Consider the following 12,140-nt stretch of genomic DNA (forward strand, 5'->3'; position numbering starts at 1 on the left):
CCATTTCCATAACCTCTCTGATAGCCATAGTTTTTCAACATGGAGATAACACCTATCCTGTCTCAGGGTATTTCTGTTTATAGGCTTAAATAAATAAACATACTAGATATATATAACTCTATAGTTTACAAGATACTTTAAATATATTTTCTCGTGCTTTGCCAACTCTATATATGAAACATTGTGTGTAATCATTTTTGTTGTAGACTAGCTGAAAGACTTCCCTGTAAACAGCTCATAGGGCAGAACCAAGGGCCTCTTCAGGGCTCTCTCATGGGAATTTGGCTCTGATCTCAGAGTCCTGACTCAGGCTATAGGAATTGCTTGGGCTCCCCCATGATTAAACAAACACTTACTGGGCTCCAACTATGTGCTCGGGGCTCTCTGGGACATCCCAAGAAGCATGGCACTGCCCCACCCTCAAGGTGTTTCTCTCCTCCTTGAACCAACAGGCTGGGCAGAACAGGACAGGGTGGGTCTGGAAGACCCAGCCCAGTGAGTTGGTGGAAGCAGAGACCACCAGCTCCACCTCCCTCCTCCCTTCTCCCCACCCCTGGAGCTCCCCAGATGACTCACCTAGAGCAGAAGGTTGTTTGAGAATAGCACCGCCCAGTTGCTGACCCCTGGGAGGCTGCCCCAGAGAGCATAGGAGCATGGGCCTTAGGCAGTATTCTGCACTTTTCCAAGGCCACAGGGCACTTCAGGGCCTGTGGGCAGAAAAACACATAAGAAGCCGGGCATCCAGGGCATTGACTCTCCCTGCTTGGGCCGGGGCAGGGGGGGCTGGTTGTCTGGGCTCCCAGCATCTGGAAGGAGGCAGGGAAAGGATATGGGAGGCTTCTTACATGAATCTCTCAATTCTTTGCTGATTTAGCAGGTGGGACACTGGGGGAGGGGCAGCACACATAGAGAAGTGAGTGAGAATCTAGCAGGGCTTTGGACAAGGAAGCAAGAGCCCTGAGGTGCTGTGTGTACAGGCTGCCTCCCCATCCTTCGTTGTTGTTGTTGTTGTTAGCTTGCTTATTAAGTGATAACAATGTGCCACGTGCCAGTGTAGATCTGAATGTTTTACAAGCCTTATCTAATTTGATCCTTCTAATAGCCTTATAATGTGGGTACTATCATTAGCCAGATTTTAAAGGCAAGGGAGCCAAGGCTTAGATAATTAAATAACTTGTCCAAGATCATACAGCTGGTAGTTGTGGGGGGGGTGTCTCCCCAACCTGCCTTCCTGTTCTCTCTGGAATGTGCCTTTGTTTCTCCCCAGCCACAATGGCCTCGGGTCTCTTCCTCTCTCTGGCCTGATTCCCACTTTCTCCCCAGTTGTCGTGCCAGACACGTAGAACCCCCACCCCTGCAGTCCCTGCTCCTTCCAAAGTTCTTTCTTACCACACCTCATTCTGGGCGAGGGCACCCATTACTTATCCTCCTGCAATGTTCATAAAAAGAAGGCTTATCCTCAACATTCAAATAATCTACTTCTCTTATCTGCCATATGTTTATTACTTTATGGTCTGTGTTTCTGCTTACAGCCGCACTGACTATGGCGGGGGGTGGGGTGGGGGGGTGTCTGCGTGCTGGGCTGGAAGCCCTGGAAACTTAGCAGCCTTGTCTGGGCATCTTGCTGTGTGGAGTGAAATCTCTGAGCCGTTGTTTTCAGTCTATCTCACTCACTAGTCTCTGAGCACCTGTGGGCAGGGAATACAGACTTGTTCGTCTCTGTAACCCAGGACCTGGCATGACACCTGATATTGGGTGTCAGGTGCTTAATGGATGCTTGTAAAGCAAGGAAGGAGAGAAGGTGTGGCCGTATGCAGGAAGGCATTTAATGATGGTGGTGGCCGTGATGAGTGGGGACCATGATCACTTGGTCTTGGGGGAAGGGGTGTGAGGTCCCCAGTTCCTTTCCTCATCCTTCCCTCTACAGCTCAGGACTTAGAGTCAACCCCACTGAGCCTCTTGGGAATGGAGGGAGGAACTCAGGGAGAAGAAGAAATCAGGGCTGGCCAGCTTCCTAAGTTACTGAGGCCAATGAAGGTCTCTGCAGGGCCAGTCACCTGGCATTCTCCCTGTGCCTCTCCTCCTATAAACGACACTGGTCCTTGGATTTAGGGCCCACCCTAATCTAGTATGACCACATTTTAGCTAAATACATGTGCAAAACCCTATTTCCAAATAAGGTACATTCTGGGGTTCTGGGTGGAAAATTGAAATGTCCATGTCACAGATTGTATTCTCTAGAAGAAGGTGGTGTTTTGGGGGGGCAAGATGTTCATTAGGGATCACTTCCTGTGAAAGGAAGCAGATGGAAATAGGATTGGGCAGAGGGAAAAATGCAACTGCACTGCAGGCCTGACAAAGCTTTGGTCACTTTGGTGGGGGCCTCTGGAGTGAATATTGCCCCGCAGAGTGTCCTTTAAGGGGGGGTATTGGGTGGAGGTTTATATCCCCAGAAGTGTGCTTTCTGTGGCTGAGGCAGACCCTGAAGGAGCCGACAGATGGTAGCCAACTGCTGACCACACTCCCGTGGCTGGACAGCAAGCCCCTCCCCGAAGGAGGACACAGGAGACACACTCGTCTACACGGCCTGGCAATGCAGAGTTAGTCAGAATGAAGAATATGGCAGGCTGCAAATGGCCCTCCGAAAGACAGCCACACCAAATCCCCAGACTCTATGAGTGTGACCTTATTTGGCAAAAGGGTCTTTGCAGATGTGATTAAGTTAAATATCTTGAGACAAGGAGATAATCCTGGAACATCTGTTTGGGCCCTAAATGCCATCCCAAGTGTCCTTCTAAGAGAGAGGCAGAAGGAGATCAGCCAGACACAGAGAAGAGGACATGGTGTTGTGAAAACCGGACAGGCAGAGATTGGAGTGATCCGGCCACAAGCCCTGGAATGCTACAGTCACCACAAGCTGGAGGAGGCAAGGAACAGCTGGAGCCTCCAAGAGGATCGTGGCCCTGCCAACTCCTTGGTCTTGGCCCAATGAAACTGACTCCAGCTTCTGGCCTACGGGACAAGTCAAAAGAATAAATTTCTGTTGTTTTAAGCCATCAAGTTTGTGGTAACTTGTTGTGGCAGCCACAGCTTGTTATGGCAGCCACAGGAAACTAATAGTAATACAAAAAGCAGCAGGAAAATTGCTAGTGGGGGTGCAGATTGGTATATCCAGTTTGAGGATTCACCTGGGGAGGGGGCTTGGGGACCACATACAGAACATTTGGAAGAGAACTTGGAATACGGTCCCCCTAAATATTGGCCACTCCCACTGCTACTCCTCACTGAGGTCTCCCTTAAAGGAAGACCTGCCACAAAAGCATGTAGAAAGCCCCCTCCAGTGGCAATGTTACTACCCACCTGGGTCAGAAGGCAGCTTCTGCCCGCCCTCCCCTGCCTCCCTGCTGGACCTGGCGTAGCCCACTAGAGGTCGTCCGCCTTGCCCCACTCGTCACCTCTGGATCTCCAGTCTCCTGGCCTTCCAGAAAAGAGGGAGTGCTGAGGAGAATAGCAGTTCCTCTGTTCTCCCTGTTTTGGGAACGAAATGTCCCTGAAGCCTAGATTTACTCTGGAGGTCAGTAAAATGGGAAGAATTTGTTTTTTGGTTTTTTTTTTTCAGAGACAGGGTCTCCCTTTGTCACCTAGGCTGGAGTGCAGTAGCACAATCGTAGCTCACTGCAACCTCAAACTCCTGGGCTCAAGTGATCCTCCCACCTCAACCTCCTGAGTAGCTGAGACTACGGGCATGCGCCACCACGCCCGGCTAATTTTTGTATGTGTTGTTTTAGAGACAGGGTCTCCCTATGTTGTCCAGGCTGGTCTCAAACTCCTGGGCTCAAGTGATCCTCCCGCTTTGGCCTCCCAAAGTGCTGGGATTACAGGCGTGAGCCACCGTGCCCAGCCCAAACGGGAAGGATTTATAATCCAACAGCCCGGTGGCTGTGTGCCCCAGCAGGGCACCAAGGTCCTTGGGGCTCGCTTAGATGAATTTAACAACGTCACATTTCCTCAACAACGTCACATTTCTGAAAACGTGCGCGCCGCAGGTTTGTGCATGGCATATCACACTTGAACCTAGTTTTAGGGAGGTGCACTTAAAGGTGAAAATTTTTATAAAGCAATAAAGTGGCCTGTGGGTGGGGAGTTATATTCATAGCTCACAGCCTTATCTCAAACTCCCCCACCCTTCTCCTCCCAGAAATAAATCCTCTGAAGGCCAGGGGTTGGGCCTGGCTTCCCAGGCTGGTCCCTCCCAGGAGGAGGAGCTGGGGCCTCCCGGGCCTGCACTTGGTCCTGGAAGTGCTCTGGAAGGGAAGGCCACACAGGCGGACCTGCCGCTGCAGTTCTTGCTGCGGCACCTTCTCCAGCATGAGGCTGAGAGAACAGGATCTGCCCCCCTGGGTCTCAGACATCAGAGAGGCCTGGATCGCAGAGGCAGGGAGGATGAGCACCTCCAGGACAAGCCCCTTCCTGTACAGATGGGAAACCAGGAACTGACCTCGGTTACTGTCCCCCAGGCAAAAGCCCATCCCACCATCCTTCTGGTCTGGAGCAAGTAGAAGCAGGATTGGAGATGGTGGGGCAGGTTTGAGCATTGGTTAATCGTGATTTAAGATGTAACTTGGAGGGGGAAGCCAGCGACAGGGGGGCTCTTATGCCTTTTCTCTACCCAGTGCCTTGCTCTGTGTCTGGCAAGTGCACACCCAGTCCACGGAGGCAGGTAGCTGCCGGGTGGATGGAGTGTCACAGTGGGCAGCACTGGGAAGCTCCAGGGACACCAAATACGCAGCAGACGGTGAGGGCAACACGCTGTCCTGCCTGATGCTGGGTTTGCAGGGGGAGTGTGGCTGCAGATCAGTGAGGACAACGCCCCCCCCGAGTGCACACACGCTGCCTCTGCCCCAAGCCACGTGCCCATCACCTGCCTTCTTGCCTTTCCCTCTCCTCCTGCCTCCCCAGGGCCCCACCTCTCCCCCGTCCCTGAGAGCTTGCCCCGGGTTTTGCCAGCTTTATAATACCCAGCAAGGCCCTTCCAATAGACTGCTGGAAGTTTGGGGCAGTTGAACCCAGTGGTACTTTGGGGGTGGGGAAGCTGTCACAGCTCTCCTTGAGAGTCTGATAAAAATATAATCTATGCAGAAAGATCAATGCCCCCCTGCCCACATGCATGGAATTTTGCATATAATTTCAAGGGTCCTGAAGCCCACCTGTAAACGAGGGGGGGTGAGGATGTTTGAGGTTGAGGTGGGTCTGGAGAGCCTGGTCCACGGAGCAGGTTGGTGCCCCCTTTTTCCCTCCAGGGAGATCTTGAGGAGGGACCCTTCAGGTCAGGAGCGAACCACAGCCCCCCACCCAGCACCCTCTTTGAGGCTTCTGGCAGGGGAGGGACAGCCTGGGAACCGGTCTGCCAACCAGTTTAACCAGGGACTGGTTTCGACTCAGGGAGTTCAAAAGAAGCTGGGGTGCACCCCTGCCCAGCCTGCCAATGGGAGCAGTGGCCCTTAACCCTTTCCCGCTTGTGCCCTGGGCAACATCCAGGTCGTGGTCCATGCTGGAGAGGGGTCTGAGCCTCTTTGGAGGATGAAATGGGTGGGGGCGACCTTGGCTACAGTGGGAGGGTGCAACCAGACACCCGAGAGTGGGGAAACTGAGGAGAGAGGCTCCTGTGCACCCCCACCCCGGACTTCCCTTGGGATTCCCTCCTCTGGCTCAGCAGTCCCTGGAGGACCTTGGCTTCTGGGTGGATGCAGGGGCGCCGGGATTGGATTTCTGGGGTGATGAATATTCATCAGCCTGAGCCGGCCTCTGCTTCTGTTTACTTAGCCAGGAGGAGCTGGGTTTCAGGTTCACCTTGACTCCAGGAGCGGCAGCAGCGGAGCGAGCAGGTACCTGCTCCTGCACCTGTTTCTCTTGTACCTGAGGTGCAGCTGCTCCTACCCACCTCTCCTGGCCTGAGCCTTGCCTGGTGCGACACCCTGGAGGCACCTCCTCCTCCCCCAGTCTCACCCTCCTGGGCAGCTCCTACACTCAACTCCTTCTCTAGGGAAGGTCTCACCTCCAGCCCGGAGCAGTCGGGATTACAGGTACAGGCAGAGGGCTGGTGGGTGGGGAAACCAAGGCACAGTCTCCAGTCTGGGCACCCAGCCCTGCCTCTGTGGCTGACAAGCCCAGGGGGAAGGGGAACCCAGGCAAGCTGTCTCCACTGGGACTTATCCCACTGGCTTCTTGGAGTCAATCCAGGCCTCCAACAGAGCTCCTGATGGGAAAGTTTCACTCCAGACCAGGTCTCTACTAACCGTTGCTTACCTGGGGCCACCCATTCTGACCCCCCAGCCTGGAGCATGTTTCCTGCTGTCTGGTAGGAACATCTCCCCTTTCTAATCCAGAGTACCCCAGTCTCTTCCAGTATGGACGAGTGGCATTAGGGGCCCTGCAGAAGGATGGGGGAGGTGGGTTCCAGGTTTTGTCTTACAACACAGAAGCTGACTTGCACCCCCGACCCGCACCTCCAGCCCTCCACCCCCGCCCCAGTCAATGGTTAACTTGTCCCAGCTCAGAAGGGGCCCAGTGCAGTCTAGGCAAAGCTCTTCAGAGCAGCTCACAGAACCCAGCTGGGGTGGAGGGGCCTGTCCTGGGGCAGCCACGTGCATGTCAGAGTGCTGACCGCCAATGGCAGGGGGTGGCAGGTTGCCCCAAGAGGCCCTTCATGGGCCCCAAAGCTGTGCAAGCAGCAGAGGTGGCACTGGCGTCCTCAGGAGCTGATCTCTATTATCCCGTGGATGGCAGGGCCCCAGGGCAAGGGCCCAGCCCTCAGCGTGGCCAGCTCAGGGCCCTGCACAAGCAGACTGCAGGGCCCACCACATGTCACTAAATGCTGGCTGTTAGAAATCCCAAACACCCAACCTCCCTCCCCCAAACCCCCTCTGTGCTTAGGCATGGGTGCATAGCTGTAGCTGTCTTGCTCTTTGCAACTTTGGCTATCTGGGAAGTTTGGATATCACATCACCTTTTTTTTTTTAAAGTAGATCAGATTTTACACTATCTTTTATCATCACTATTTATCTAAAGAATCCTATTGCTGGATTATTTTCTAAAGCAAAGAATAGTCCGCTAATGAATCTGTTTTGCAAATTCAGATTTCCCTCTCAGGCTTGCCCAAAGGGGCAAACACCTGCCTACCGGTCTCACACGTCCTCCTGGGTGAAAGAGATAGGAGGGCCTGGTGAAGAGCATCCTAGCGAGGCCAGGGCACAGAGCACCAGGGCACGGAGCACGGTGCCTCGGTGCTTTGCTGGAGGCCCCAGGGCAGGGCACATGGGCTATTCTTGTCTATGTTTTCTGACAAGTTCCTTGTGATCTGTGTCTCCCTTTACTTCAAGGAGAGTTAAGTCCTGTGGATGCCAACTTGAAATACCTGTTAAAATGGGTACATTTGTACTGGCACAAGCAGAAGCCACTTTCTCCCATGGAGCTAGGAAATCTAGCGGTTATATTGGGCTCAGCAGCTGGGTCTTCTGTTCCTCCATACCCCAAGTTCCTTGGCAGCTCCAGATGGGCGGTGGTGGGGCCATGGACCTTGCCACAGACAAGGCAGCAACTGGGATACCCACAGACCAAGCGAGCGCCCTGTCCCTCCTTCCCTGCCCTCCCCACACTTCCTTCCAGAAACCCATTCTGGAACACCAAGTTCTGTGTAAGGCTGTGTTAAGCCCAGGTGGGGCAAGTTGCCAAAGCAAACCTCTCAGGCTGTCCCTTGGTGCACTTACCTCTCCAGGGTGCCCTGAAAGGATTTACCTGGCCACCCTCACCCTCTCCTTTACTCTCTGAGTGGGAGCTGCACGGATCTGCCCTCGGCTTTTCTTGCTCCTTGAGTCCTGCTAAAGGGACAGAGCTGGCAATGTGGGAGCTGCTTCCCGGACAAAGAGGTGGGAAGGGGTCCTTCGGGCCTGTGCTCTGAGGAGGGGGTGAGAGTATGGAGGGTCAGGGGACAACAGCAGCGAGGACTCGACACAGGCATTCAACTCATTGCGAGCCTGGGCCAGCATCCTGCTTTCATTTTTCCTGAATTTGACGTGCTTCCCCCTCCCCCAAAAAAGCCATACTCATTATGGAAATTCTGGAAATCAAAAAATTAGAAGGGAGCCCAGGTGTGGTGGCTCACGCCTGTAATTCCAGCATTTTGGGAGGCCAAGGTGGGAGGATCGCTGGACCCCAGGAGTTTCCGACCTGCCTGAGCAACATAGTGAGACCCCATCTCTAAAAAATTTTTTTTAATTAAAAAAAAAAGAGAACTAGAGGGGAGAAAGAGGAGAAAACATCCTTTACTCCTTCTATATAAAGAAAACCACTATGAGTCAAGTGGAATATTTCTGTCTGGTCTTTTTAGAAAACATAGTGAAGACCACTCGTTTTGTTTTTTTTTTTTTTTTTTTGAGAAAGGGTCTCACTCTGTTGCCAGGGCTAGAGTGCCGTGGCATCAGCTTAGCTCACAGCAACCTCAAACTCCTGGGCTCAAGCGATCCTCCTGCCTCAGCCTCCCGAGTAGCTGAGACTACAGGCATGCGCCACCATGTCCAGCTTAATTTTTCTATGTATATTTTTAGCTGTCCAAATCATTTCTTTCTATTTTTAGTAGAGATGGGGTCTCGCTCTTGCTCAGGCTGGTCTCGAACTCCTGAGCTCAAACCATCCGCCCGCCTCGGCCTCCCAGAGTGCTAGGATTACAGGCGTGAGCCACCGCGCCCAGCCAAGACCACCCGTTTTTAACAGGAGATGGCACATTTGGGCCCGGGCTGGCTGACCTCCTGGCTTTCTGGCCTATGCTGACTGGCTGCTGCACGCTCCTCCGTGGTCCCGAGAACTAGAGCGCCCACCTCACCTACAGTCTCCACGCCTCTGCCTGCTCTGTCACGACCTTCCCTCCTCTAGTCAACTGTCCCCTGCTCCTATCTTACGCACCGCAGCCACTGTCCAGGCAACCTCACCTCCAAGAACCTCCACGAGCTCGCCAGCAGCTTTGTGGAAATTAGTAAAAAGTGAGGCCCTCTGGGAAGGCAGCTCCGTGTCAGGGGACGTCACCTGTCAGTTGAGAAGCCTGATTTCACCCCTGCACCCTGCCCCATTCAGTGCCCTTACAGATGGTACAACCTGTGTTGACCACGTCTCACCTGTACCTCTGGGCTCCACCTAACTGCCCAACTTCTGTCCTTGTGGAAGCTTGGTGGGGGAGGGAGACAGCCTCAATAATTATTCGCGTTGTCAGAAGTTTTACTTTGCAAAGCATGGCTCCCTCTGTACGCCGGGATTAACGGTAGAGCTAAGTGCTAGGACTGGATGGGATGGGTGAGGAAACTGGGGCTCAGAGAAGTAATTTGCCAGAGGTCACAAGGGTAGGACAGTTCCTAGGACTAGGACTTCCCACTCCCAGCCCGAGGTCCCCACTCTTCCCCTTATGAAAAGCTCTACAGATGCTTTAGCCCTGCTAGTCACCACGGGGAAGTTCAAATTGCTTGGAATGTCACAAATTCTATTTAATTTTGTAATGAATTCCAAGCAAAATGCACACGGTGTTTCTGTCCATGTGCTACCAGTCAACAGTCTGCCCACACCTGGCAGCAGGGCCTGGTGGTGTAGCAGGAAGAGTTTGGGAGCAGTGTCAAAGGCCTGGATGCTGTGTAACCTGGGCAAGTTGTCCACCTGCCTGCAGCCCTGAGAGGCCTGGTAGGAATGATCTCAAAGCTCCCTCCAATCCTACAAGGCAATGCTGTGTGTCTGTCCTGTGGCCCCCTGCCTAGCTCGGGTGGCTTCCCTGTCGACCTTGAATTTTTTTGAAAATTTATTATTTTCTTAGAAACAGGGTCTCACTCTGTTGCCCAGGCTGGGGGGGTGCAGTGGCACAATAAGCTCACTACAGCCTTGAACTCCTGCCTCAGCCTCCTGAGTAGCCGGGACTACAGGAGCACACCACCTCACCCAGCTAATTTTTAAATTTTTTGTAGAGACGGAGTCTTGTTATATTGCCCAGGCTGGTCTTAAACTCCTGGGCTCAAGCAATCCTCCTTCCTCAGCCTCCCTAAGTACTGAGATTAAAGGTGTAAGCCACTGTGCTCAGCCTTGATTTTGAACCTTCTCTCTTCTCACAGTCTCCAAAAGCATTGCATCGCCCCACTTACCCGCATCCTGGGTTTATTCAGCCAGGCCCATGTTCAATTCTTTAATTCATAATATACCCCATGATGGCTGGGTGCAGTGGCTCATGCCTGTAATCCCAGCACTTTTGGAAGCCAAGGCAGGAGGATTGCTCGAGCCCAGGAGTTTGAGACCTGCCTAGGCAACATAGCTAGACCCCAACTCTACCAAAAAATACAAAACTTAGGCCAGGCATGGTGGTGCACGCCTGTAATCCTAGCATTTGGGGAGGCCAAGGTGAGAGGATCACTTGAGGTCAGGAGTTCAAGACCAGGCTGAGTAAGAGCCAGATCTTGTCTCCATAAAAAATAGAAAAATGAGCTGGGTGTGGTGGCACATGCCTGTAGTCCCAGCTACTTGGGAGGCTGAGGCAAGAGGATCTCTTGAGCCCAGGAGTTTGAGGTTGCAGCGAGCTATGATGACACCACTGCCCTCTAGCCTGGGCAACAGAGCCAAACTCTGTCTCAAAAAAAAAAAAAGCCCATGATTAGATTAGGAGTCTAGGGAGGGCTAGTCCAAAGGTGCCCACACCTCCTCTGACTGACCCTTTTGTCTCCCCCACCCTGCTCCAGCAGAAAGCCCCACCTTCGGCTCAGGGAGCGCCATGACTGAAGTTGGTTGGTGGAAGCTGACCTTCCTCCGGAAAAAGAAATCCACTCCCAAGGTGCTGTATGAGATCCCTGACAGCTATGCCCAAACGGAGGGAGGTACAGAACCCTCAGGGCCGGACCCCGGGAGCCCCAACAGCGACTTTAACACCCGCCTGGGGAAGATTGTGGACAAGGGCACAAAAGGCAAGCACGTCAAAGTCTCCAATTCAGGCCGCTTCAAGGAGAAGAGTAAAGTTCGACCCACACTGGCGGAGAACCCCAGCCTCTTTGATGGCCGGGAGGACAAAGGACAGTGAAGGGCCAAGGAGAATGCTAGCACCTCTTGGCTCCCTGCCATCAGCTGGATCTGAGACAGGAGCTTGCCACGCTGGCCTCATTGGTCAGAGCTAAAGCCACTGTGGGGGCAGTTGACGCCCGCTGGGACGAAATGTCTGGCTGTTAGGTTTGTATTTACATGCCTCACTTTTCTTAGGCCTGGGAGATCCAGGGTCCTCCCACCCTCCCCTGACACATACAAAGCACTCCAGTTTAAGGGTGAACACGACCACCTAGGAAAGACAGCCCTCCTTGAAGCAATGGCAGGGCCGGCGGGGAGGTGGACTTAGCAGGGAACCGAGAAAGGAAGCTGGACAGACTTCACCTCCCCCCAGGCACAGGGTCAAGGGTGAGTTTGAATTGCCGCTCCCTCTACTTTCTCTACCTGTGACTATTCCCTGGACCAATCCTGAGAAGAGCACATGTTCCAGAAGCCACGTGATGGGGGGTGGTTTCTGTGGAGCCGGAGGCAGAGACACTGAACTTGAGCTCATTTCCTAGCACAAGTGTAAACTTCCTGGAACTTTGTCCCCAGGTGTGGAGGGGGCAGAAAACTCTGGCACTCCATGGGGCCTGCCACAGAAGGCCAAGGGTCCAAACTGGTAGGAGCTAAAAGCAGCCAGTTTCCTCCTCTTCTTTCCCTACTAGTATATAAGACAGATCAGCTCCAGAGATGAGTCCTGGGGCCTCAAATTTCATCTAAAAAAAAAATCATAGGTTTCTCTTCGTAATAAACAATGCTGCAAAAGCAGAGAACCTGTTTATGTTCTTGTCTTGCATTTATTGAGATGACTATTTGTCATGCCTTTATCACCCTTCATGTGAGTTAAAGTGGCCTTTGTGCTTGGACTGTTCTTTTCAAGCTTCAGGAAGGGTCCCCAGGTGTGACAATGTAGGAACTGGGTCACTAATTTCACCATCAAGCTAGGCTTAGTATGGGGGATGGGGGAGCAGAGGAAGGAGCTAGTTACACCTCAGTGGTCAGTTCTCTCTGGCCAGCCGAGAGGCCAACAGGTGCTCCAAGAG

The 12,140-nt window shown here is 53.0% G+C and overlaps 1 protein-coding gene across 2 annotated transcripts; it reads left to right on the forward strand.

Moving 5' to 3' along the window:
* The first annotated feature begins 7,821 nt into the window (after positions 1 to 7,821).
* PRR15L (proline rich 15 like) lies at positions 7,822 to 11,874 on the forward strand. Of its 2 annotated transcripts, none has more exons than XM_045526299.1 (2): positions 7,822 to 7,925; positions 10,764 to 11,874. In XM_045526299.1, the coding sequence occupies exons 1-2, from the start codon at positions 7,898 to 7,900 to the stop codon at positions 11,093 to 11,095; spliced, it is 360 nt and encodes a 119-aa protein (XP_045382255.1). In that variant the 5' UTR covers positions 7,822 to 7,897; the 3' UTR covers positions 11,096 to 11,874. The 2 variants fall into 2 exon arrangements, with proteins under 2 accessions (XP_045382255.1, XP_045382254.1); XM_045526298.1 differs by having other exon boundaries at positions 7,853 to 7,925; positions 10,761 to 11,874.
* Positions 11,875 to 12,140: the final 266 nt, after the last annotated feature.

Source organism: Lemur catta, chromosome 15 (assembly GCF_020740605.2).
Source record: "Lemur catta isolate mLemCat1 chromosome 15, mLemCat1.pri, whole genome shotgun sequence".
In the NCBI taxonomy this organism is placed as follows: domain Eukaryota; kingdom Metazoa; phylum Chordata; class Mammalia; order Primates; family Lemuridae; genus Lemur; species Lemur catta.

Bases quoted from the DNA above. Each gene is read 5' to 3' on its own strand.
- PRR15L (XM_045526298.1), top strand. From the start codon at position 7,898: ATGTGGGAGCTGCTTCCCGGACAAAGAG. The intron at 7,926-10,760 runs GTGGGAAGGGGT...ACCCTGCTCCAG, and splicing joins GCTGCTTCCCGGACAAAGAG to CAGAAAGCCCCACCTTCGGC.